The sequence below is a fragment of the Pelophylax lessonae genome (genome assembly GCF_965119305.1).
Source record: "Pelophylax lessonae genome assembly, chromosome: 1".
NCBI lineage: Eukaryota > Metazoa > Chordata > Amphibia > Anura > Ranidae > Pelophylax > Pelophylax lessonae.
Window position 1 is genome coordinate 407363153 of NC_138768.1, and position 27424 is coordinate 407390576.

A 27424-nucleotide genomic window follows, 5' to 3' on the forward strand; every position below is an offset into this window, starting at 1 on the left:
TCCTTACATGCAGCCCGTTGTTTAAAGTGAATTTGTAGCTGTATGTTCTTAGCAGGGTCACAGTAGGGATCCTGATTTGAGATGGGAATTAAAGACTCCAGTAAGTAAACCCTTCTAATGAATCTCATCCCTAATCTCTGCTAGTGCTGCAGTATTTCACACAACTCTGGGTTTGAGTGTATTTTTATGAACAGCTGCCTACGTGACACTTGTTATACAAAATATGAGCAGCTACCGATCTGTGGCTTCTACTTAATACTATACTAATTCTACAAAACCAAAGTAGGGAAGATCCTAAATGGTATGTAGTTGACCTACACGGTTTTCTTTTCTTCAATAAAGCTGTAGATTTAGTAGATGAGCAATGTTATATATGTGGAAGAATTAAATAGTAAAAACGTGAGCAGTGACATTAGGATGCTACATACAAAAAGATTTAATTCATTAAGCCCTGAAGCAGAGTTCAGTTACTCAGCTTATCAGGTAAGCTCATTAGATGAATACAATAAATACCACACAAATAATGTATCTAGCAATTATTGAGAGGATGTGTGTGACCAAGGCAAAGTAATAAATGCTGGGTATTCTGTACAGGGGGTGTAGCATTCCACCATGCAAGAGCAGATCTATGAGCTAGATAAAATCTTGTGAGAATTTTGTATTCTCTTTGTGTATAGGTGCCAATGTAGAAATGTAGGTTTTCCTTCTGCATTAATCATTTCAGTTAGGGCTCTTTCACACGGCCGCTCCGTGTATGTCCGCAAATCATCCGCAAAAAAATAGGATGATTTGCGGACATACGGAGCGCCCGTGTGAAAGGGCCCTTACACGTTATACACAGTATATTTGTGACTGGATTGTGACCAAAGGCATCGATCATTAGGCATTTGAGCATGCATCCCAGAATCTGAGCAAAATAGGTACATTAAGACCATTTGGTTTACACCAACAGCCATTTTTTCAGTTTTTTTTCCTAGATAAATATTGCCCTTGCAGATCTGCTGGCTGTATTGCTGCAGCACTTTCCTATCTTGCTTGCTACGCTCCATGGACCTAGTGTTGGAACAGTGTTTTACAGCCAGTCCAGTTGAAGTGTAGAAGCTGGTATATATCAGCGTCCTTCTCTTATAATTGAATAGTATGCACTAAAACATAAGTATGGTCAAAGCTTTTTTGAAAATACTTCTCATATGTCCAAAGCCCGCTGTTTGGCATCACAGAGCCGCTCCAGGCTCTGGAAGTATGCTGACAATGTCAGGATTTAGAGCTGCACGATTAATAGTTCAAAAAAAAAAAAATCACAATCTCGATTCTCTCCCCCCCCAATCACGATCTTAAAACTGCATGTCCGCGATTCTTACAGAGCTGTTCTCCGTTCACTCGCAGCTGTCAAAAAAAAAAAAAAGAGCCTCAGGCAAATGTTTATAAACATTGTTAAAGCTGCTAGATAAATTATAAACACAATGTTTTTCAATGTATCATTTTGTTCTTTTAGATCAAAGGAATGAACTTCCATCTGTAAGTGAGGGTAGTTTAACCTCTTAAAGACTAAGGCCCCTTTCACACATACAGTCCGTTCCGCCTGTCAGTTTTTCAGGAGGATCTGAACGGATGCCCCATGCATCTCTATGGGGCAGCGGATGTCAGCGGAGACATTATTATTATTTATTATTATTTCAGGTACTTATATAGCACTGTCAATTTACGCAGCACTTTACATATACATTGCACATTCACAACAGTCCCTGCCCTCAAGGAGCATACAATCTAAAAAAGGTCCCTAACTCACATTCATACATACATAGTAGGGCCAATTTTATACAGGATCCAATCAACCTACCAGCATGTCTTTGGAGTGTGGGAGGAAACCGTAGTACCCGGAGGAAACCCACACAGGCCCAGGGAGAACATGCAAACTCCTGGCAGGTAGTGTCGTGGTTGGGATTCGAACCAGCGACCCTCTTGCTGCTAGGTGAACATGTCCGCTGACATCCGATCTGGTCCGTCAAATCAGGCGGATCAGATCAGATGAGAACGGACAGGCGGTCCGTTCTCATCCGATTCCCCCTCAGAGAACAGCATTGATCTGTCATCTGCCTGCTCAGCGGGGATCGGCGTATCGATCCCCCGCTGAGCAGAACGTCTCAGTCGATGGAACGGAGCCATGTCAAAGAGGCCTAAGCCTTTTTCTGACACTTGTTGCTTACAAGTTAAAGCCAGTATTTTTTGCTAGAAAATTACTTATAATATAATTGGGGGCTCTATTATAATATATATATATTATATATATATATATATATATATATATATATATATATATATATTTTAGCAGAGAAAATGGCGATCATTGCAGTCTTTTATGTCACACTGTATTTGCGCAGAAGTCTTTCAAATGCAGTTTTTGGGGAAAAATACACTTTTTTTTTTTTTTTAATTCATTAAAAACTAAAGTTAGCCCAATTTTATTGTATAATGTAAAAGATGATGTTACGCCGAGAATCGTGAGCGAATCATGATCTTTATTCTAAGGAAATAAACAGATTCTCATTTTATCCAGAATCGTGCAGCTCTAACATGATCCACCCAGATGCCTGATCGGCAGATGGTTCAGCGGTCAGTCCGTAAAGTGAGCTATCAGTTGTCATATAAATCGCTCAGTTCTCAGGCTTAAAGCCAGTGGCGGACAGCTGTAGCATCTCACCAATGCTGCAGCAGGGAGGCGAGTAGGAATGTTCATTTTTACTCCACACTTCTGCTTTAAAGTACAATTTTACATAGAAATTTAAAAAAAGGCAACCAGGAAGACTTTCATAGCATTTAAGACTGAAAACTGTTATACAGAGTAAAAATATAGCTTAAGGTCCCTTTCACACTTGTGTGACTTATCCTACGACTTGGGACTGTAAGGTCACATGCCAAGTCATACTCCACGATTTCCAATGTGTATGTACTCCAATGAGTTCATATCTGTGCGTCTTCAAGTCGCTGCCCTACTTTTGTCCGACTTTGATGCGTTTCGAGGTCCATAGACCTCAGGATTACACATGCATTTCTTCAAGTACAGTCACAATCGCGGCAAAATCACACGACTTAAGGTCGCACAAGTGTGAAAGGGGCCTAAATTGTAAGTAACACAGGTTTATACTGTTACTGGAGCATTACTGTAGCCATATAACAAGTATGTGTTTTTAATGTATCCACTACATGCAATACACAGTATTTAGTGTTTCTTGAATCGTATTTCCTAAACAATAAAACTATCTGGAAACCGGGGATTGTGTTTGAAAGTTTAAACCCTTAACAAGTGAATAAAATCAAACTGGGTGGTTACAATTCTATGATTCAAAGCTTAGTCTCAAGTGGATGACCAGGTGCTACATCACACCGCAGGTCACACCGTTACCACCAACTTCCGCCTAGAGCCATCATAATGGTACTCATGCACTTCTGCTCTTCAGCCATGAGGAGTTCGCTACAGGATTGTCAACACCTGGGTTGCTGTGTATCCTTCTCCGAACAGGTTTGCCTTCATTTTTGCACCCTGCTCTGTGTACCTCATTGGGTATAACCCTCACTCTTAGCAATGGCAGAAGCCAAAGGCCTGCAAAGCACTGAAACCACTTTGTGATATTCCTTCCTTTGCACCAGAACAGGGCCCTGCTTAACAACAGTCTCTGCATCTGATTCTAGTTCTATCTCAGGCACGCAACAAGGGGCCTAACTGACCAAGGAATATTTCCCTGAAAACTTGTTTGAATTAAGGGCATTAGTTGTCCCAGAAATTCTGCTATTACTGTCCAGAGCCCAAAAGCGCCTGGCTTCTTCTACACCTCCACCTTTTTTAGCGGAATTAGAACTGAAACTACCTCCCTTTAGGCTGCATTCACATGTCAGCGTATGATCGCGGGCAGAACCACCGCGGTTCCGCCCGCGATTTGGAGATTTATTGCAAATCGCGGGACGCCTAGCGTTGCCCGTTGATTTGCAATAGCCCCCCAAACGCTGAGCGATGTTGCCGCGATTTACGCCCGCCGAATCGCGGCAACATCGCGCAAACAAAATCGCGGGACGCAATATGCTCCAAAGAAGCTCTTGTACTTTTTTGGAGCGTATTGCGTCCCGCGATTTTGTTTGCGCGATGTTGCAGCGATTCGGCGGGCGTAAATCGCAGCAACATCGCTCGGCGTTTGGGGGGCTATTGCAAATCAACGGGCAACGCTAGGCGTCCCGCGATTTGCAATAAATCTCCGAATCGCGGGCGGAACTGCGGCGGTTCTGCCCGCGATCATACGCTGACATGTGAATGCAGCCTTAGTAGAGGCAGACATGGAAAACGGAGTCTTGGTTCACACTGGCGCGATGCGGGAACTAGCGTGCTTCCTGTGTGGGTTCCCGCATTGCATCTGACTCGCAGGCAGTTTACACTGACATCTGCAAATCCTTTTACCCTTGCTGGTCCAGCCCTTCAACCTACTATTGCTGCAATCTCGGTTTGTCAAACTTCAGCTAATTGGACTACTGCAATGAACACTGAACAGGATCCTGTTTTTTCAGAACAGAACTCTGGCATCTGCCTAACTTTTCTGTATTGATGCTCCATTACAGGTTATGACACAGATCTCCAGAATGGCTCTCATTTCTGTCCATCTGCACAGAATCTTATGACTGAAAGCCTGATTTTCTGAAGCTGCCTTATAAGCCCTGGTTAACATCAGTGCGGTTTTGAAATTGTGCTACTTCAGAGCGATTTCAAAGCTGCAGATATTTGGATCTCCAATTTAATTGCAGCTTGCGACTTCATTTAACAGAAGGCAACGCAAGTTGCAAAATGAAAATCACAAAAAAAGTTGTGCAGGAACCTTTTTCAAAATTGCTGCAACTTGAGTTACAGGGATTTGAATAGTTCCATTGCCTGCAATAGGGTGCGACTTGTGCAATTTTGAACTGACAAATCACACTGATGTGAACCAGGGCTAAGATTATTAACTTGTATGTCTTTTGAAGGATGCCATATTTTCTTTGGTAAGACACTTAAATTCATAAAAGATGCCACAGGCAGAAAAGTTCTTCTCCCACAGCATAAAGCGCCAACTGCCGCCTACCTCCTCAAAATGAAGAGTGCCCCACAGCTATACTCAGGCTTCATCTTCAAAGCCAAATACACAAAGGAGCACATTCACTCCTAAGAGTGCGAGTGTGTGTGGAGGGTGGTCATTACAGTTTGCATTCTTCTGGGTCCAAAATCTGCTAGTCAGTCAGATTTACAAACTGCCCTGAACCAGCTCTTGTACCAGGGAATGGTTGTTCAGGCCTCTCTGGAAGATAAGTTCAAAGGATTCCATTCAAATCTGTTCACGATACTAAAACCTAAAGTCCATAAACAATTACATTTTGCATTCACAAGTTCTGTATGGATTCCACAGTCAGTTGTTGCTTCTGGGACTAAAGCCCCGTACACACGTACCGATCGGCCGTCTTTTGTCTGAGGGCTGTCTTGTCTGTTGAAAAGTGCAAAAGACTGCACACTAATTTTGTCGGCAAACAACAGCCAACTGCAGAAGTGATGTCATGTGATGGTTAACTTTCCTGGTCTTTTTTCTTTTCTGAGCATGCCCAGTCTTGCAAATCTGCTGTCTGTCGGCCGAACTCTGTACTGACTGGCGAACAATCGGCCGTTCTGGTGTTGGCCAACAAAAATTTTAATGCTTGCACGACAGATTCTTTTCGGCCGAAAGTGCGCTGTCGGCTGTCGGAAGCATCATACTAACAAGCCGAAAATCGGCCGATCGTTCGGCGGCCGAATATTTTCGGCCGACAATCGGTACGTGTGTACAGGGCTAAAGGGAACATTCAGAATCAGTAGACATTTAAGATGCTTAACTCTGTATTCCCATTTACCCATCAGCAAGATCTGTGCTTTGCAGTAGGAATCAAACCTTTACAATTTGTCACACTGCTACTCAGCATCTAGGGTTTTTGATAGGCGCAAGGGTTTTCCTTTCACCAAACAAGCTTTTAATGACCAGGTCTCATGCTCAGACTTAAAGTGGTTGTAAACCTTTATACATATATAGTAAAGTGATACACAGAAAAAAAAAATCCTCCTACATAAGTTTGTAACTGTTTATCTGCAGCCCTTCACTTTACGGCCACGCAAACGCCATAGTTTATACAGCTTGTCTGAGCTTTGAGAAAGCAGGGGCTGGGGAGCTTATACTTATAAGCTATACCTTACACTCTGCAGAGCTCAGTGCGAGTTGATTAAGGCTGTCAATCAAAGCCTGTTTGCTCGAGTTCCCTCCCCTGTCACTTTTTTTATCTCGGTGTCAGGAAAACGTGTCAGAAGGGACTCATGCTGATAGCAGAGGAACAAGCAAGCAGACAGAAATTTTACTTCCTGTTCTTGACAGACAAGTACACACTCTAGAGGGATATACTTTGTTCATTTTTCATGTTAGCGGTTTACAAGGACTTTAGGATAAAAATGCATCCCTCTGTGAGATTCTCCATGAGTCCCAGGCCTCATTCGAAGCTGTTCGACGCAAAGCTCCTCCAACACAAAATTATTTTGGCCTTGAACAAACAAACACTCTCCCATCGCTAGACTTTCCTATGCTTCTCTCCAGCCAAGCAACAATTTCCCTGGCTTTGTGGATAACTCAGTATTGGAAATGGGGAAAAGTCCTTTCCCCACCTTCATGGAAGGGGATTAACAGATGCCAACTTTACGGGTTGGGGAGGAGTGTTTTATTCTCTCAAAGTTCAGAGAACCTTATCACATAGGGAAGCAAAACTGCTTCCTGCACCACTTAACCCCCCTTCCACCAAAGACACCTGATCAGGGTGCAATCAGACCATGTCATGGCAGCGACCTAAATCAATCACCAGGAGGAATCAAGGAATCGGACTGCCTTGAAGGAAGGAAGTCTTGATCATCTTTTAGGCTGAAAAGCATTGACCAAAAAACTCTGCTTTTCACATCTGGGTAGTGGACAATTAGAAGGCGGATATCCACATATGTTATCATCTGGAGCATGGGGAATGGTCCCTCCAATCCCAACATGTTCCATCTCCTGTGTCAGAAATGGGGGACCTCAGATGTGGACATACTAGCTTCACAATTTAACATGTTGCCCCAATTTGTTGCCAGGACCAAGGACCCTATAGCACCGGGCATCCAATTCTCTGGTGATCCTATGGATTGAGTTCACTGTTAATATATGCCTTCCCTCCATTGCAGATTCTTCCTCACTGCTCCACAAGAGAAAAAGAAAAGAGCAGTGATACTTATTGCATCAAAACAGGGACAGAATTCATAAAATATATCATAGGCAAAAGGGTACACAGACATACTCAAACTCCCTGGCCTCTTTCAAATAGGCTAGACCTGCTGCCAAAAAACATTTTATGCAGCTATAACTTATGTATTCAGTGGCTGCATTCTGCTTAACATTTGTTTATCTCAAATGGTTGTCCAAATTCAGCGATATTTATCTTCTGGGTGCAGGAATTTGCGGCTGCTCAGCCTGTATAAAGCACAAACTAGCTGTAAATACGGTGTGAATTTTATTGGCCAAAGTTGCCAATTTATGTTGTCAGCCACAGCTTATAAATAGATTTGAGCATACATAGGAAAATACAATTTTGAGAATAAAAATATGATTGGTGGTTGTGGGACATTGCAAAACAGTTCTCATATAGCTATATGGTTATAGGGTTAAAACCTTCTGGTAAGTGGGTAATCACTAGCAGGGGGGCATTGTGCATGTTTGAAGATGCTGCAAAAAAGGAAGTAGGAGAGCTGCAGGATTCACTGTTCAGGCATGGAGCATAAGATTGCATGAATAGTACAGCACTTTAACCACTTGCCGACCGCCGCAAGTAGATTTACTGCGGCGGTCAGCCCCTCACAGGCAAAGTGACGTAAATAAACGTCACTAGCCTGTGAGGCTCTGGGGAGCGAGCGCGCGCCGGCGGCGGCGCGGTCACGGACCCCCCGCGCGTGTGACCGGCGGACCCGATGTCCGCCGCTCACTCTGCGATCGGCGGGGGAGAGGGAGAAAGTCAGGCGGCTTGTGTAAACAAGCTGCCTGTCATTCTCCCCTGTGTAGAGACACCGATCATACGGTTCTACTATGTAGGACCGTTGATCAGTGTAGCTACAGCTCAACAGACAGCCAATCACAGTTAGAATCACGCCCCTAGGGACACACACAGCCCCTCCCTCTCAAATAAAGTTAACCCCTTCACTGCCAGTATTTTTACAGTAACAGTGCATATATATAGCACTGATTACTGTAGAAATGTCACTGGTAACCCCAAAAGTGTCAAAAATGTCAGTCAAGGGTCCGATCTGTCTGCCGCAATGTCGCAGTACCGCAAAAAAAAAAAAAAAAAAAAAAAACGCAGATCGCCGCCATTAGGCGTTAAAAAAAAAAAAAACACCAAAAATCACAAAAATCTTTCCCTTTGTTAGTAAACGCAATAACTTTTTTTGGGGGGAATTTCATATAAAAAAATGTGAAAAATATTGTTATTTTTGCTAAATTGTCGCTTTTTTTGGTTTATAGCGCGTGAGCAAAAAAAAAAAATCGCACAGGTGATCAAATACCACCAAAAGAAAGCTCTGTTTGTGGGAAAAAAAGGACGTCAAATTTGTTTAGGTACAGCATCGCACGACCGCACAATTGTCCGTTAAAGTCACGCAGTGCCGAATCGCAAAATACCCCCTGGTCGTTTAGCAGCCAAATCCTCCGGGGCTTAAGTGGTTATAAAGATTGCACAGTATACTGTAGGACTTTTGATGTAATTTATTATTTTTATAGATTGTGGAAAAAGGGTGTTAAGCAGAAGGAGATCCGCTAAACCTTCACTACATTCTACACGTTTTAGGTTTACATATGTAATTTTTGGCATCATACTCAACACTGTATTTATGCATAGGGTTGTTCAGTTCTAAAAAGGATATTACACCTTTTATGAACAGCAGCAGCCCTATATAGGTTTTATTGCACGCAGTGCCGGTTTTTAGTTTAGGATTATAAAATGTTATTAGCAAGGAAAAAATAATAAAAGGTAAACAGTCCATTTTAAAAATTACCCAGTAGCACAATATACAATGACCTTATGTGAAAATTGATAGGAGTAAAGACTCGTATAGCCAGAAGTGCTTAAGCACAGATCTGTGTTGCTGGTTTTAGCTAAAAAGATTGCCGTTCTATACAAGCAGCAGGGACATGAGTAGGGTGAGTTGCCTTGTAGCTCACTGTTGGCAATAATCTCATATGAGCAGAGGGTAAGATGTCTCCCTCCATAATATGCAATAGCTTCAAAAATGTAAAAGCTTATTGGCAAGGGCCACCATGTTCTGGACTGATAATCCCATTTTATGATGGAAGAGTGAAAAAATAACTTAATATATATACGAGATGGGTTTTTCACTTTTCATCTCTACAGTATGCTACATATTCTCAATTACAGGAAAATGCACAGTTTGGGAGAATGAAATGTGATGACCACACAAAACTGGAAAATGTATTTTATTTGAAAATGCATCTTCATGGAAAGCTGGTTGGCTGAATCTCTCTGAAGCATTAGGCGGCGCGATGTGGAATGAAGCAGTGTGACTTGAGTCTATCTATTGCTTGAAGAAAGGATTTAGCCATGCATTCCAAGTAAACACTGCTAGCCTTTTTTTTGACAAGATCAGGAAGTTATTGATGTTGCTTGGCTTCTCTAAGGCTGCCTGTCCCTGATAAGTTGTAAAAGGCAGAAAAGCTTTCTCCCTGCTGTTTTCATATAACCCCAAAGGTTAATGAATGAAATAACATTATAAGGGTTTGAAAAACTCACATTTTACATAATAAATGTTTTGGTACTGAACATAGGAACCAATGAGGGAAAAAACGAGTGAAATACCCATTTGTTTTTGTAGTTACCGCTGTAAATGTTTCACATGTTGTGCCTGTAGTAGATATGTAATTCATATTTAAAAATCTACAAAGAACACAGTTTAGCTTCAAGCTCAGCAGGCATATGCTTAGGATAGCGGAGGCCAAAAGGAACTGTTTTTCTGCATGGAGATGAAGATAAGGAGCCTGCATACCAATAGATGAAAATAAGTGAGTATGTGAACCATTCGGAGTAGGTTTTGAAAAGATGTATTGTAACTCCTGCTGCAAATTGTAAAGGAATTGGGGGTCACCTTAGACTTGCACTATTGACATTTGAAGCCTTTGAACTGTGGTGTATTGGAAACTATAGTAGGTCCAAGAGTACAGTAGCAGGGGTGCAAATAGACTGTAGTTACCTGTGGCAGAGGATAGCCTGTACTGCCTTCTAAAGTTCTGACATTTGAGCTAGGTGCCATTAAGAAATGACGACATGTCTGCTGGCTCTCCATGCCAACTATCCTACACTGTGCTGGATCATACGTTGCGACAGGTTTGTTTCCTCACTGGCAGCTGCCTTGAGTCCTAGGCTTCATCTGGACCGCCTTGTCTTCAGATCTTGTTGGTGGGGGCAGGCTGGGTCTGGAGCAAAAGCTATATCTGATGTGTCTTAGGGGGGCAAGGTTATAGGTCTTAAAGCACTGTTGGGGCTACAGCTGAAAAACGGATGTGGATTTTGAGCCCCGGTTCACACTTCTGCGAGTGCCGGGTTCGCATGTAATGTCGGAGCGCACTGCTCCGACATTACATGCGATCAGCTGTGCGGTGCGAGTTTAACCATACAGTTTGTATGGCTAAATTCGCATCGCACCCGGAGCAAACACGCACAGGAGGCATTTTTGCAGCCGCATCAGGATCGGATCGCACAGCGGTTCACACTTGTGCGATCCGCTCCTGTGCGAACTGCACGATCGCACTGCGATATGCGATCAAACTGGGGGTGTCGTTAACATTACATTGACACCCCCAGCGTATCGCATATGGCAGTGTGAACTGCCGGGGGTGCGTGTGCGATGCGGGAACAGGCTGCGAATTCGCAGCCTTCCTGCATCGCATAAATGTGAACCGAGCCTGACTCCCGCTGTTTATTCTGCACTTATCCTGCATTGGTTCAGGAGGGCTTCTTTAGCTTATCCAGTGAAGGTTCTGAAACCTTTTCTTAGTGTTACCCTTGGATTTGTTTTGGATCCCTACTAGATATTGCTTTTCCTCCGCTTGGATTCAGAGAATAGGAGTATGTGTGTATGTGAGTGGTTAGCACTTTTAATTTATTTATTATTTTTATTTATTTCAGGTACTTATATAGCGCTGTCAATTTACGCAGCGCTTTACATATACATTGTACATTCACATCAGTCCCTGCCCTTAAGGAGCTTACAATCTAAGGTCCCTAACTCACATACATACACAGTAGGGCCAATTTTTTTTTTTTTTATACAGGATCCAATTAACCTACCAGCATGTCTTTGGAGTGTGGGAGGAAACCGGAGTACCCAGAGGAAACCCAAGCAGGCACAGGGAGAACATGCAAACTCCAGGCAGGTAGTGTAGTGGTTGGGATTCAAACCAGCGACTCTCTTGCTGCTAGGTGAAAGTGCTAACCACTACACCACTGTGCTGCCCACTATATAAATTGTGTTTTACGCTATGTGGTTGTCCTTGGCTAATTTTCCATGTACCCATGGGATGTCGTTTTGTGTTGGATGAGACACTAAGAGTAACCATGTGGATTTGCAGCTTGAGACTCTTTATCAGTAAGAGTAAATTCACTTTTTTTTTTTTTACCAAAAGGTGGTAGCACAACACTGGTGTTTGGAAAATTATGATGTTGATTTACTATTCCTAATTATCATCTTCACATTGAGCACCTTGGGACTTTTAGGATTATGAACTATATGTTTTGATCTTTTATCACACATTAGCGTAGCAATTTTATTCACTGAATCTACATATACAATTTTGGTCTAATTGGTATTGCCAGCTGCTGTTTTTTGTAGATCCTTGTAGCGCGATTTTCCCTATTTTTAAGTCCCCATGGATTGCCTTGAGATTCTTCCTCCCCTCTATGTACTCTCCCTATTTTCCACATAGGTAAGCTCCCTGTTACTAGAGGAAATACAAAAAGGTGTAAAAAGAGACGCACACGACAGAAAGTGTCACAAGGTTTATAGTCCAGGCTTGAGTTATTTGCTTGCAGGTATGTAAAAGTAGTAACTCTAATGCTGTTGCTGCTTAGAGTTGGTCTACGAGTTCAGCGTATACCCCACAAAGCTTGCAAACCAGGCCCATGAGACCAACAGGGTCTCTGTTTTTTTTTTGTTTGGTTTTGTTTCTGGAATTCAATTCCACTTTAAGCTCCAGGCATCAACATGACGGTTCTCATTGGTAATGCTTTTCCTATACTTCAGTGCTTTATGCACATTGTGCACCCCATCAGTTGGCCTTGTGCAATGGTTTGGTTTGGGCTTCAAACCTACCCTAGTTTGAAGGTGGGGGTATTATACAGTGCCTTGATTTGAATGGGGCAGGTGGGGTATTATACAGTGCCTTGAAAAAGTATTCATACCCCCTTGAAATTTTCCACATTTTGTCATGTTACAACCAAAAATGTAAATTTATTTAATTGGATTTTATGTGATAGACCAACACAGATTTGCAAATAATTGGGAGGTGAAAGGAAAATAATAAATTGTTTTCAATTTTTTTTTTTTACATATAAACATCTGAAAAAGTGTGGCGCGCATTTGTATTCAGACCCCGAGTCAATACTTTGTAGAACCTTGCTTCACTGCAATTACAGCTGCAAGTCTTTTGGGTATGTCTCTACCAGCTTTGCACATCTACAGAGTGAATTTTTTGCCCATTCTTTGCAAAATAGCTCACATTCTGTAGATTGGATGGAGAGTGTCTGTAAATAGCAATTTTCAAGACCTGTCAGATTCTCAATTGGATTTGTTAGGACTTTGACTGGGCCAGGCAATTCTAACACATAAATATGCTTTGATCTAAACCATTTAATTGTAGCTCTGGCTATATGTTTAGGGAAGTTGTCCTGCTGGAAGGTGAACCTCTGCCCCAGTCTCAAGTCTTCTGCAGACTCTAGCAGGTTTTCTGCGAAGATTGCCCTGTATTTGGCTCTATCCATCTTCACATCAACTCTGACCAACTTCCCTGTCCCTGCTGAAGAAAAGCATCCCCACAACATGATGCTGTCACCATTATGTTTCACAGTGGGGTTTTGTGTTAAGGGTGATGTGCAGTGTTAGTTTTCTGGCACACACAGTGTTTTGCTTTTACGCTAAAAAGATAAAATTTTAGTCTAATCTGACCAGAGCACCTTCTTTCACATGCTTGCTGTGTTCCCCATGTGGCTTCTCGCAAACAGGAGGGGAGGGGCACCCACCCCCCCTTCACACAAGAACAGAGCTGAGGTTGTCCATCAACTGGAGTTCTCTCCCCTGTCACCGGTTTTCTCTTGGTGTCAGGAAAACTTGTTAGAAGTTATTCATGTTGGTCTTTGGTCTTTAGGCTGTTGGATCCCAGGCTAGACCTGGAGGGATGAAATGTTATCCTTCATGCGTTTATTGAAAGTATGGAGGTGGTGGTGAGACTATACCTGCCCCTACCAGCCTCAACTAACATATAACATACATTGAAACTGTTAATTGCTACGTACTCTACCAGTAATTATCAAGGGTCACTTTACCATGACCACTAATCCTCGGTTGGATAGGCCTCCCTTTGACAATACAATGACTTCTCTAGGTGGGCTGAGGTGTACCACCTCACAAATGTATGGCAGTGGAAGGATCCTTCCACTAAGGAATTTCATGCTACTCAGTGTCCCACAAGATATTTTCTTGAATTGACCTAGCATATGTAGGGAACCCTATTCTTTCCAAAGCGAGGGGGTCTTCATATATTGCCAAGGGGAATCTCTGATCATGCCTCGATATTGCTTTAAGTAACAATTTTGGGGATCCCCTTGGATGGGTTGTAGAGACTGTTCCTAAACTGGATATCTAACAATGGGGTTTAACCACATATCTGACGGAATATCCCTAAATACTGGATTCCTAACCCTGACTCTTCCCCAACAAGGATGGTATGGGATGCGTACACGGTCAATACCAGCCAACTGTAGGGAAAGTTAAGAAAATGTTGCAAGCCGATACAGAGAGCACAGAAATTGAAGCCCACACCCTAAAAGGACTCTAGGGTGTGCAGACTCAAGACTCCCCCAAACCTATGATTCTTCACAAACAAACAGTGTACAGAGACATTGTCTTCCTCCATACTTCCACAAAAAATAAAATAAATAAAAAACTGCTACACCAGACAGAGGATATTGGAGCAGAGGGAAATAATATGACAGATTAATGGCTTTATTCGCAAGGTAACAGACTGTCTCGATCTGTATTCCCCAAATTGAAAATTCAGCTAGCAATATTCTGAAAGACCCTATACAGGTTTATGCACAATTTGCCTCCTACTATGAGAGTTTATAAAGCTCTAGAGCAACATACACTAGGGACGAACAGTCCACTTACTTGGCAGGGACTGCTTTTCCAACCCTTATTCCCATTTACCACAACTGACTTGATGCCCGATCCTGCTTTAGGAAGTCCAAAAAATCTCTGCTCTTCCATCTGTGAAAACACCCGATACAGACTACCCGCAGAATTTGTTTTTTTAAACATACGCTGAAGAACTTGATTAAGGATCCGAGCGATGCAGCTATCCTCAGTGGACTAAGGGTCTTTCCCAGTTTCCATGATAGGAGCAGTGATGGCGATTATCCTTAAGCCCAACAGGGACCCTAACTTGTGCTAATCCTATGAGGCAAATTCACTACTGAATGTGGATTCCAAGTTGCTGATGACAATTTTGGTCAATCACCCAAATGTTATTTCGATCTTGGTTCATGCAGACCAGCCAGGTTTCATGCCAGGAAAGGGACATTAACCTTCATAGGCTGTTCACCCATAGTGACATCACTAGCTCTAGAAAAACAGAGGTGAAAGTCTTTCTAGATGCTGAAAAAGCTTTCAATTGAATGGGAATGTCTCTAAAAAGATCTTAGCAAGTTTGGATTTGGTCCCAACTTCATCTCTTAGATAAAATGGGTTACTCTGCCCTGATAGCCCTGGTTCAGTCCAGCAATACCCTCTCTACACCTTTTCCCCTTCATAGTGGTACAAGGTAAAGATCCTGATTGGCCCTGGAGCCACTGGCTATCCACTTTAGGGCATTGGATTAAGTAAAAGGAACTATCCTTGTATGTGGACAATACTCTCCTATACCTTGGGGATACGGGCAATTCCCTGCATTCAGCCTTGAGGCTGATAAAATAAATTGTCTCCTTGACATTAAAATTAACTGGAATAAATCCGTTATTCTCGATAAGCTATTGACAACCAAGAAAAGACACGAATATGCTGCTTCACTGGGTAATGGGTTCAAATACTTGGGATGAGGTTCGAAGGCGATTCATCTGACATTCTGGTGACTAATCCGACAACCTGAGAGTAATCTAAATCCTCTACCTAAACAAGTGACCCAGAGATGTGCCTCCTGGAAATCCCCCACCCCCCCCCCCCCCCAATTAAACTCTGCGGGCAGAGTCAACCTTATTAAAATGGTTTTCTTACTAAAGTTTCTATACGTATTTTAGCAAACTCCCACCCAAATACCAAAAACTTTTGGCAAACTTGATAGGGTTGCTATTTCCTGTGTGTGGGCTGGGAGGTACCCAGACTTGAAAGAGAAGCCCTACAACTACCCCTTTCCCTTGAATAGGCCCTTCCTAAATTTCAAACTATTTTTGGCCAGCAGTTTTAATAACAGTTTGCTGATGGTTTTCTCAGCCCACAGACAACCCTGCGTTGACCCTTAAGACGACCCTTCTAGGTTCATATGCTGCACCTGATAATCTGTTTTTTAAAGGCAAACAACGCTTATAGTAAGGAATAAAGTGAGGGGGAAGTATCCTATCCAACACAATTTCTCCCTGCTTACTCCTTTCTAGGGAAATCCTACCCTCTCACATCAGATTGATACTTAATTCACAGGTCTGGGCCAGTCGAGGCATTGTGATCTTGAGGCTGGGTACACACTTATGCAAATTGAATGCAGGTTTCTCGCATGACAGGAGACTGTGACCGGCTCTCAATGAAACCAGTTTACACATCTCCGTAGCGGCCGTGGAGCGCACTGCAGAAAGGTCCTTTGGGTCTTTGGCTCCGTTTCAGGTCTAAATTCAGGCATAAATTCGTACCCGATTCACCCCTAAAACGGTGGACAGGAACCCAGCCTAAAACATTATGTTAGATGGAAATTAATGGGATTTATTCAATTAAAGATTAACAATAATTTACCCAACTGGATGTTTTTTGGATACCTGTAATTTTCTTTGACTAGGCCTATATAGGGGAGAACTCTTAAAAAAAAAAAAAAATAATAATAATAATAATAATAATAATAATAATAATAATAATAATAAAGAACATGAAAGCTTATTTATAAAGATTGTGCATATGGTAGCTTTGATAGTATTAGGCCAAACACCTTGACATTTATTAAGATATTGTATGTATATGATCCTTGTCTTTCAAAGTAAGACTGACTAAACAATGTAGTTGCAGTTCTACTGAATCTGGAAAGTACTAAATGTATTCTACGACATTATGAAACTCAATACAAAATGTTCCCTGGTAAAAATGGAAACCACTACTCACCATGCCAATACAGAATAATATAAACAATAGTAGCCATGGGATGTCAGTACAACTATGCTCTTCCAGTGGCCGCCAGTCCCTCTTAGAGCTCTGAAAAAGAAAAAAAAAAATCTGCATAATCTCCACTATTCATCAAACTCATCTTATTTTATCTTAAAGTAAATAACATCTGTTATTGTTCACTGGTCATATTTGCTGTCCAAAAATACTGAAGGATGGCTGGATGTACATGTACTGTATTGAACATCCTTGGGGCAGAAAGACCAAAAGCAGAGCATTTGAGAAACATGTAAGCTAAGCAGAATATAGCAATGACTCATTAGAGAAGTGCAGGAAAGTAGTAAGGAAGTGGCCTGCACCAATTTTAGTACATAAACACTAGTAATCAAGACAGGTTGCCTACTTTGTGCTAGATCCTCCAACCAGCTGCCAGAAGCATCCTGGATCACATATACATTGCCTTGCAAAAGTATTAGGCCCCCTTGAACTTTTCGACCTTTTGCCACATTTCAAGCTTCAAAGATATAAAACTATTTTTTTGTGAAGAATCAAAAACAAGTGGGACACAATCATGAAGTGGAATGAAATTTGATATTTCAAACTTTTAACAAATAAAAAAACTGAAAAATTGGGCTTGCAAAATGATTCAGTCCCCTTAAGTTAATACTTTGTAGCGCCACCTTTTGCTGCGATTACAGCTGTAAGTCGCTTGGGGTATGTCTCCATCAGTTTTGCTCATCGAGAGACTGAAATTTTTGCCCATTCCTCCTTGCAAAACAGCTCGAGCTCAGTGAGGTTGGATGGAGAGCGTTTGTGAACAGCAGTTTTCAGTACTTTCCACAGATTCTCGATTGGATTCAGGTCTGGACTTTGACTTGGCCATTCTAACACCAGGATATGTTTATTTGTGAACCATTCCATTGTAGATTTTGCTTTATGTTTTGGATCATTGTCTTGTTGGAAGACAAATCTCAGTCCCAGTCTCAGGTCTTTTGCAGACTCCATCAGGTTTTCTTCCAGAATGGTCCTGTATTTGGCTCCATCCATCTCCCCATCAATTTTAACTATCTTCCCTGTCCCTGCTGAAGAAAAGCAGGCCCAAACCATGATGCTGCCACCACCATGTTTGACAGTGGGGATGGTGTGTTCAGGGTGATGAGCTGTGTTGCTTTTACGCCAAACATAACGTTTTGCATTGTTGCCAAAAAGTTTGATTTTGGTTTCATCTGACCAGAGCACCTTCTTCCACATGTTTGGTGTGTCTCCCAGGTGGCTTGTGGCAAACTTTAAACACTTTTTATGGATATCTTTAAGAAATGGCTTTCTTCTTGCCACTCTTCCATAAAAGCCAGATTTGTGCAGTATACAGCTGATTGTTGTCCTATGGACAGAGTCTCCGACCTCAGCTGTAGCTCTCTGCAGTTCATCCAGAGTGATCATGGGCCTCTTGGCTGCATCTCTGATCAGTCTTCTCCTTGTATGAGCTGAAAGTTTAGAGGGACGGCCAGGTCTTCTTAGATTTGCAGTGGTCTGATACTGCTTCCATTTCATTATAGCTTGCACAGTGCTCCTTGGGATGTTTAAAGCTTGGGAAATCTTTTTGTATCCAAATCCGGCTTTAAACTTCTTCACAACAGTATCTCGGATCTGCCTGGTGTGTTTCTTGTTCTTCATGATGCTCTCTGCGCTTTAAACAGACCTCTGAGACTATCACAGTGCAGGTGCATTTATATGGAGACTTGATTACACACAGGTGGATTCTATTTATCATCATTAGTCATTTAAATCAACATTGGATCATTCAGAGATCCTCACTGAACTTCTGGAGAGAGTTTGCTGCACTGAAAGTAAAGGGGCTGAATCATTTTGCAATTTTTCAGTTTTTTGTCAAAAAAGTTTGAAATATCCAATAAATTTCATTCCACTTCAAAATTGTGTCCCACTTGTTGTTGATTCTTCACAAAAAAATACAGTTTTATATCTTTATGTTTGAAGCCTGAAATGTGGCAAAAGGTCGCAAAGTTCAAGGGGGCCGAATACTTTCGCAAGGCACTGTATTAGGTTATAGCTCAACCCATAATAAAGTGACTACATCAAGCATCACCATTTTGAGGCTTAAAGTGGATGTAAACCCTCAAATATAACACCAAGTGCAGTGAACAGCCTCAGATGATACATAGAGATAAAACAAATCTCCCTACATAAGTTTTACATGCACATCTGCTGTATTCAGTTTTATATATTCTTTAGAAAGTGCACATCGTGTTAGAGATTTTCTCTTCCTGTTCAGCACTGGAAGTGTAGTGAAGCCTTACACTGTGTGACAGCTGATTGGAGGAAAGGCACACACTCCCACTCCACATAGGCAGAAACATGAAGAGCTCTGCTGTGACAAGACAAGGTCTCTGCTAATCTATTTAAAGCAACCTCCCAACACAAATTTCAGCCTGGTTTATCTCAGTTGATGAAGAACTTGTCAGAAGTTATCATGCTGATAAAAAGAAGAACAGAGCAGCCACAGGATTCAGGGCTTCTAAGAGCAAAAAGAAAACACTACAGATAGATGTGTTTAGGTCAAATTTCATGAATCAGGTTTTACATCCACTTTAAGTAAAAAAAGTATCCCAACAAGAAAATGTATTTTTTGCCAATGGCAACCAATTAGAACTTGGGTTTTTCTTTCCCACTTGTATGTCACAAAAAGCTTTTGTGAGTAGACTAGTTTACACAAGCAACAAGAAATGTTTCTTATTGCTTATCTTTCAAACATCAGGTTCCTTGTTCTATCAGTTCTATATTTATGGTAATCTTTTCATCACTCTATAACACAACCTCACTTACTGTCCTATACAACAATTTAAAGACAAATCTCAGCAAAGGGCCTTTTAATGAAATCAAGCCTAAAAAGCAAACATGTCATAGCCAAAAATCTGTGTTTAAAGGCAGGATTCATTATTTTTAAAACCTTTTACAGTAAACGTTGCCACTCCTTTTCAACTGTACAAAGCAATCCTAAATTAGGAGAAGAGTAAATGATGGGTAAATGATCAGGATACTGGCTGCCTCTTCCTGCTCTTACATGTTCTACATAGACCCAAAGCCTCCCGGAATATGCGATTCGCTGGGCGCTAAGTAATTAGGTAAAAAAAGCAAGTAAAGTTCAGCATTTATGATATCATCATATATTCATCCATCCATGTCAGTGGTACATGTTATCAGAAAAGGGTTATACACCGATTACTAAATGGAGACTGAATACAGCCAGTACTTAAAGTAATCTACTCAATTGGGTCCAATTACAGCTGTTAAATACAGGCTACCAAGGAAAAAAAAGAGCCATTTGGTTTATTGGTTCTGACTAGATTAGCACAGTGGAGAAAAGGGCTTCAAGGCGGTCATTTAGATGCAGACAAATCACAACTGCAAACAGTGGAGATGTAATAAACGGTCCTAGCACAGACTTTAATGCTGCAGTAACCAACAACATAGTACCATTATAAAGCTAGCGTACATTTTCAATAAAAATGCAGTTTCTATCTGGCAACATATGACATTTGTGGCCTTTTTCATAATAGATTATCTTGTTTTGGCCCAATTTTTTCCTGTCAGCTTCTATAAATCTAACATTAAAAAAAAAAAAAAGGAGTCAACACAACTGTGCTAGTTTTTTCCATTGCTACTCGAACACTGGCCGTTACAGTGTTTGCCATGGTAAATGGTATTATTGCTGTTACTTGGCAGACTTTGGGCCCCTTAGTACCAATTGAGCATCGTTTAAATGGCACAACCTACCTGAGTATTGTTGCTGACCATGTCCATCACTTTATGCCTACAGTGTACCCATCTTCTGATGGCTCCTTCCAGCAGGATAATGCTCCATGTCACAAACCTCAAATCATCTCAAACTGGTTTCTTGAACATGACAATGAGGTCACTGTACTCCAATGGCCTCCACAGTCACCAGATCTCAATCCAATAGAGCACACCTTTGGGATGTGGTGGAATGGGAGATTCGCATCATGAATGTGCAGCCGAAAAATCTGCAGCAACTGCCTGATGCGATCATGTCAGTACGGAACAAAAACTCTGAGGAAGGTTTCCAACATCTTGTTGAATCTTTGCCACAAAGAATTAAGGCAGTTCTAAAGGCAAAAGGGGGTCCAACCCGGTACTAGCAAGTTGTACCTAATAAAGTGGCCGGAGAGTACGTGTGTGTACACAGAAATAAATGATTGTATATCTACTTTTACACTTTATGAGATATCCATCTATATACACACACACACACACACACACAATCTCACAAAAGTAAGTACACCCCATCACATTTTTGTAAATATTTTATTATACCTTTTCATGTGATAACACTGAAAAATGACACTTTGCTACAATGTAAAGTAGTGAGTGTACAGCTTGTATAACTGTAAAAATTTGCTGTCCCCTCAAAAGCACTCAACACACAGCCATTGAGGTCTAAACCGCTGGCAACAAATGGGAGTACACCCCTAAGTCAAAATGTCCTAATTGGGCCCAAAGTGTCAATATTTTGTCTTGCCACCATTATTTTCCAGCAGTGAATTAACCCTCTTGGGCATGGAGTTCACCAGAGCTTCACAGGTTGCCACTGGAGTTCTCTTCCACTCCTCAATGACAACATCACATAGCTGGTGGATGTTCGAGACCTTGCGCTCCTCCACCTTCCGTTTGAGGATGTCCCACAGATACTCAAAATGGTTTAGGTCTGGAGACATGTTTGGCCAGTCCATCACCTTTACCCTCAGCTTCTTTAGCAAGGCAGTGGTTATCTTGGAGGTGTGTTTGGGGTAAGGTTGGAAAACTGCCCTGCAGCCCAGTCTCCAAAGGTAGGGGATCATACTCCGATTCAGTTTGTCAGTCACAGTACATGTTGGCATTCATAGTTTCCTCAAAGAACTGTAGCTCCCAGTGCCGGCAGCACTCATGCAGCCCCACACCATGACACTCCCACCATCATGCTTGACTGTAGGCAAGACACTTTGTACTCCTCACTTGGTTGCCGCCACACACGTTTGACACCATCTGAACCAAATAAGTTTATCTTGCTCTAATCAGACCACAGGACATGGTTCCAGTAATCAAGGTCCATAGTTTGCTTGTCTTCGGCAAACTGTTTGCAGGCTTTCTTGTGCATCATCTTTAGAAGAGGCTTCCTTCTGGGACAACAGCCATGCAGACCAATTTGATGCAGTGTGCGGCGTATGGTCTGAGCACTGAAAGGCTGACCCCCCCACCCCTTTAACCTCTGCAGCCATGCTGGCAGCACACATACGTCTATTCGCCAAAGACAACCTCTGGATAGGGCGCCGAGCTCATACACGCAACTACTTTGGTAAACCATGGCGAGGCCTGTTCGGAGTAGAACCTGTCCTGTTAAACCGCTGTATGGTCTTGGCCACCATGCTGCAGCTCAGTTTTAGGGTCAGGGTCTTGGCAATCTTCTTACAGCCTAGGCCATCTTTATGTAGAACAACAATTCTTTTTTTCAGATCCTCAGAGTTCTTTGCCATGAGGTGCCATGTTGAACTTCCAGTGACCAGTATGAGAGAGTGAGAGCAATAACACCAAATTTAACACACCTGCTCGTAATTCACACCTGAGACCTTGTAACCCTAACGAGTCACATGACTCTGGGGATTGAAAATGGCTAATTCAGCCCAAATTTTGCCATTTTCACTTAGGGGTGTACTCACTTATGTTACCAGCGGTTTAGACATTAATGGCTGTGTGTTGAGTTATTTTGAGGGGGACAGCAAATTTACACTGTTATACAAGCTGTACACTCACTACTTTACATTGTGTCAAAGTGTCATTTCTTCAGTGTTGTCACATGAAAAGACAAAATAAAAGATTTACAAAAATGTGAAGGGTGTACTCACTTTTGTGAGATTATTTTATATATATATATATATATATATATATATATATATATATATATACACATACACATATATATATATATATATATATATATATATATATATATATATATATATATATATATACATACATACATACACACATACACACACACACCCCACTATTTTGTCTACAGTCATTGAGCGGAGAAAAATAGTAAACATACTATTACATTTTTCAGTTTCAGTCTGAAAAAGGAAAGCATGTTTGTTAAATGGCTGTCAGTGGAAAATTAGTTATTTGCCACCTTGACACTTGCAAAGTGCATCCCATTGGGAAAAAAAAACCCTTGTATTCCACATGCTAAAGAAAAAAAAAAGAACACAGAAGAATTACAAATTGTTTATCTTCAGATAGCACATATTTTAAATAACCCAGTCATTTATAATTTCTTGAATAAAATATTGCAATACAGCATGAACGTTCAGAGCCTGGATCGGTCACCCTTTCATAATGACTTAGCTGCCACAGTCAGCCCTCTAATGTTTCCAAGCCTGACAATCTACATAGTGCCATAATTACACCAGCCAAGCATCGCAGGAAAAGCTTGCGGATTTAGCCGCTTGACTGCCAGCACGCTGGAATCATTTTTAAAGTGACACTAAACTCTGGTTTACAAAAAAAAAAATCTAAAATCAAGCGTATATTATTAAAGTGTAACTAAAGGCAAAAAACGTTGTTTTGGGTTTTGGATAGGGGTTTAGAGGGATTAGCACACCTGTGAGGTTTTAATGTTAACTGCACCCTCTTTATTTGTTCTGTTTACCATCATCAAAGTAAAAAAAAAAAAAAAAAAACACACACAACAGATTTTGGATTGACATCAGAACAGTAACAGAAGGGAAAGTTCTGATGATCCTGGTGACACCCTGAGAATCCCTTACTTTTTCCCTTGTTTTAAGCCATTTCCCCCACTTCTTTTGTAAGCATTATATTAACCACTTGCCGTCTGAGTACGGTAATACTACTGCGGCAAAGTGGTTCGTTATCGTCTGACGACGTAGTATTAACGTCGTCAGACACTCCCCCTTCTGGGCGGCGCTTGCGCGCCGCCGGAGGCTCGCTCCCGCTGTTTTCATTCACAGCGGGAGTCGGGCCAGGGGAGGAGCAGCGGCGATCGCCGCTGCTCTGCCCCGATCGCCGGGGATCTAGTGTGGAGATCCGCCCGCCTGTGTAAACACAAGCGGGCGGATCTCCATAGTGACAGGGAGTGACAGATCGGACTGTTCAGCATAGCTGAACATGCGATCTGTCCATGACTCACTCAGTCACCTCCCCCCCTACACGTCAGTAAGCACCAGGCATACATTAACCCCTCCCTCTCCAATAAAATTAACCCCTTCCCTGCCAGTGTCATTTTTACAGTAACAGTGCATATATATAGCACTGATTACTGCAGTAATGTCACTGGTACCCCCAAAAGTGTCAAATGTCAGTCAAGGGTCCGATCTGTCCGCCGCAATGTCGCAGTCCCACAAAAAAAAAAAATCGCAGATCGCCGCCATTACGCGTTAAAAAAAAACCACCAAAAATGACAGAAATCTTTCCCTTTGTTAGTAAACGCAATAACTTTTGCGCAAACCAATCAAAATACGCTTATTGCGATTTTTTTTTACCAAACATAGGTAGCAGAAAACAAATTGGCCAAAAATTTTTTAAAAAATTGTTTTTTACATCTTTTTTGGGGGGAATTTCATATAAAAAAAATGTTAAAAATATTGTTATTTTTTTCAAAATAAACGCTCTTTTTTTGTTTATAGCGCAAAAAGTAAAAATCGCACAGGTGATCAAATACCACCAAAAGAAAGCTCTGTCTGTGGGAAAAAAAGGACGTAAATTTCGTTTGGGTACGGCGTCGCACGACCGCGCAATTGTCAGTTGAAGTCGCACAGCGCCGAATCGCAAAAAGTGGCCTGGACGGAAGACAGCAAAATCCTCCGGTGGTAAAGTGGTTAACATATTTCTGTGCATGGGAGTGAGGGGTTTGCTTACAGCTCCCTATACAAATCAATAACAGGCTGCGGCACATTTGATTTTTTACCTGCATAGGGGACAGATATGCACAAATTTGTCCCTGTACCCAGGGCTGCTGTTAGAAATCACGGGGCCCCATACAGCCTACCTGGCAGGCCCCCCACCCTGAATTTATAAAGACAATATTTTCACTAAAAATACACTGAAATCATTATTAGTGAACACAAACATAACAGAGAATTTAAAGGAAAAAAAAATGTATAATTTTTTTTTTTAAATGTTAATCTTTACAATTATTTTACAATTTTTTGAAATTATTTATTACAATATTTAATGAGGCAGAAGCAGGCAGAACAGGGAGGGGGATCAGTGTTGGAGAAGCAATTACAGGAACGATGCCCTGTGTCTGTGTCTCTCCCTGCAGCAGCTGAAAGCTGGCAGGAGGGGGAGAAACTGTCTTTCACCCCCTACAGAAAGCCACACAGGGCTTCCTTCTGTATTTGCCCCTCCGCCCAACCGCACCGATTCTCCGTGCTGTTGGGGCCCCCTGTGTGCCCGGGCCCCCTACAGGAGGACTGGTGGTCCCCCCCTATCAGCGGCCCTGCCTGTACCCAAGTAAAACACTCTGCTGAGTGGTTACCAGTGCAAAGCTGCAGCCTGTCATTGATTTGTAAAGGCAGCTTTACGCAAATACCTCCTTCCTAAGCACAGAAATATGCTGGTTTTACCCAGTGTACAGCTCTATGTGCGAGTGCGAATAAGCCATAGCTTAGCATATTTATAGGACAACCACACTGATTAGTTCACCTGTGGTTAAAGTAGAATTAAAGGCTAAACTTTTTTTTTTTTTTAGTTTTGGACAAAGTGGAGAGGGATTAGAACCCATGCCAGTGAGATTTACCCTATTTGTCTTGTTTACCATTATCATTGAAAGTAAATGTCCCAAAGTTTGGATAAAATTCAGCTTTGAGTCATTGTGAAGAGACATGGAAAACATGACCCTTTCATTACTCTTCTGAAAAACTTGGGGAACTACAGAAGGGAATTTCATGGTAGATTTACAGCCGTTTTTACATCTCCCTGCGTTTTGTGGTCAGAAATTTACTGGAGCTACATAGGACAGTTTTATTTGCATGGTCATGCTACTAAAATCTCATGAGTTCGATCTCTTTGTTCCATTATTTTGGGATATTTTCAGTGGCACAATTGAGTGATCAAACTCCCATGATCGCACAATGGTGCAATTTAGTTGTGTAGCAAAAACTATTAGCGATTAATCTCCTATTTTCTCCTCCAAAGCTCATTTAGGAGATGCTAGGACAATTTTCCCTAAGGCCCCTTTCACAAGTGCTTTCCGATCTGATCCGCCTGTCAGTTTTTCAGGCAGACTGGATCGGATGCTCCATGCACCCCTATGGAGCGGCGGATGTCAGCCGAGACATCTACGCTGACTTCCGCTGCTATCCGATCTGATCTTGTCTGTGAAATCCGGACGGATAGAAACCCTATTTTCCATCTGTCTGGAGGATCTGATAGGATGACAACAGGCAGGCGGTCGGTTTTCATCCAATCTCCAATAGAGGAGAGCGGGGCTCCGACAGCTCCATGCACACAGAACAGAGACGGAGCTGTCATCCGCATGCTCTACGGGAATCGGCGGATCGATCCCCCGCTGAGCAGGACGGACTCAGTCGGGTGCACTGCCCGGTTAAAGGAGCCCAAGGGGTTAAATCTCATAAAGGGCTGATTCACACCAGCCCCTGCATTACAGCACAGCGGCTAATGTGCAGTGAAATCTGAGTCCAGTGCAGTGATAGAGCGCTTAGCATGGCAGATTTTCTTTTTTTTTTATACTTTTTTTAAACAAACTTTATTGAGTTGCCATACATACAGTATCTCACAAAAGTGAGTACACTCCTCAAATTTTTGAAAATATTTTTTTTTTTTTCATGTGACAACACTGAATAAAATTACACTTTGCTACTATGTAAAGTAGTGAGTATACAGCTTGTATAACAGTGTACATTTGCTGTTGCCTCAAAATAACTCAACACACAGCCATTAAGGTCTAAACCGATGGCAACAAAAGTGAGTACACCCCTAAATGAAAATGTCAAAATTTGTCCCAAAGTGTCAATATTTTGTGTGGCCACCATTAGTTTCCAGCAGGGCCTTAACCCTCTTGGGCATGGAGTTCACCAGAGCTTCACAGGTTGCCACTGGAGTCCTCTTCCACTCCTCCATGACGACATCATGGAGCTGGCAGATGTTAGAGACCTTGTGCTCCTCCACCTTCTGTTTGGGGATGCTCCACAGATGGTCAATAGGGTTTAGGTCTGGAGACATTCTTGGCCAGTCCATTACCTTTACCCTCCGCTTCTTTAGCAAGGCAGTGGTCGTCGTGTTTGGGGTCGTTATGTTGGGATACTGCCCTGCGGCCCAGTGCTCTGCTTCAGTATGTCACATTACATGTTAGCATTCATGGTTCCCTCAATGAACTGTAGGTCCCCAGTGCTGGCAGCACTCACGCAGCCCCACACCATGACACTCCCACCATCATGCTTGACTGTAGGCAAGACACACTTGTCTTTGTACTCCACACCTGGTTGCCGCCACCCACGCTTGACACCATCTGAACCAAGTACGTTTATCTTGGTCTCAACAGACCACAGGATATGGTTCCAGTAATCCATGTCTTTAGTCTGCTTGTCTTCAGCAAACTGTTTGCGGGTTTTCTTGTGCATCATCTTTAGAAGAGACTTCCTTCTAGGACAACAGCCATGCAGACCAACTTGATGCAGTATGCGG

General features: G+C 42.0%; 1 protein-coding gene across 2 annotated transcripts in view; it reads right to left on the reverse strand.

Annotated features, from left to right (window-relative positions):
• The window catches only part of SLC44A1 (solute carrier family 44 member 1), a 294253-nt gene that overhangs the window by 219315 nt on the left and 47514 nt on the right, over nucleotides 1-27424 (reverse strand). For both annotated transcript variants that reach the window (XM_082273818.1, XM_082273817.1), the window contains exon 2: nucleotides 16688-16777. In XM_082273818.1, the coding sequence (XP_082129944.1) occupies nucleotides 16688-16777 (90 nt within the window). The remainder of the gene's footprint in view (nucleotides 1-16687; nucleotides 16778-27424) is intronic.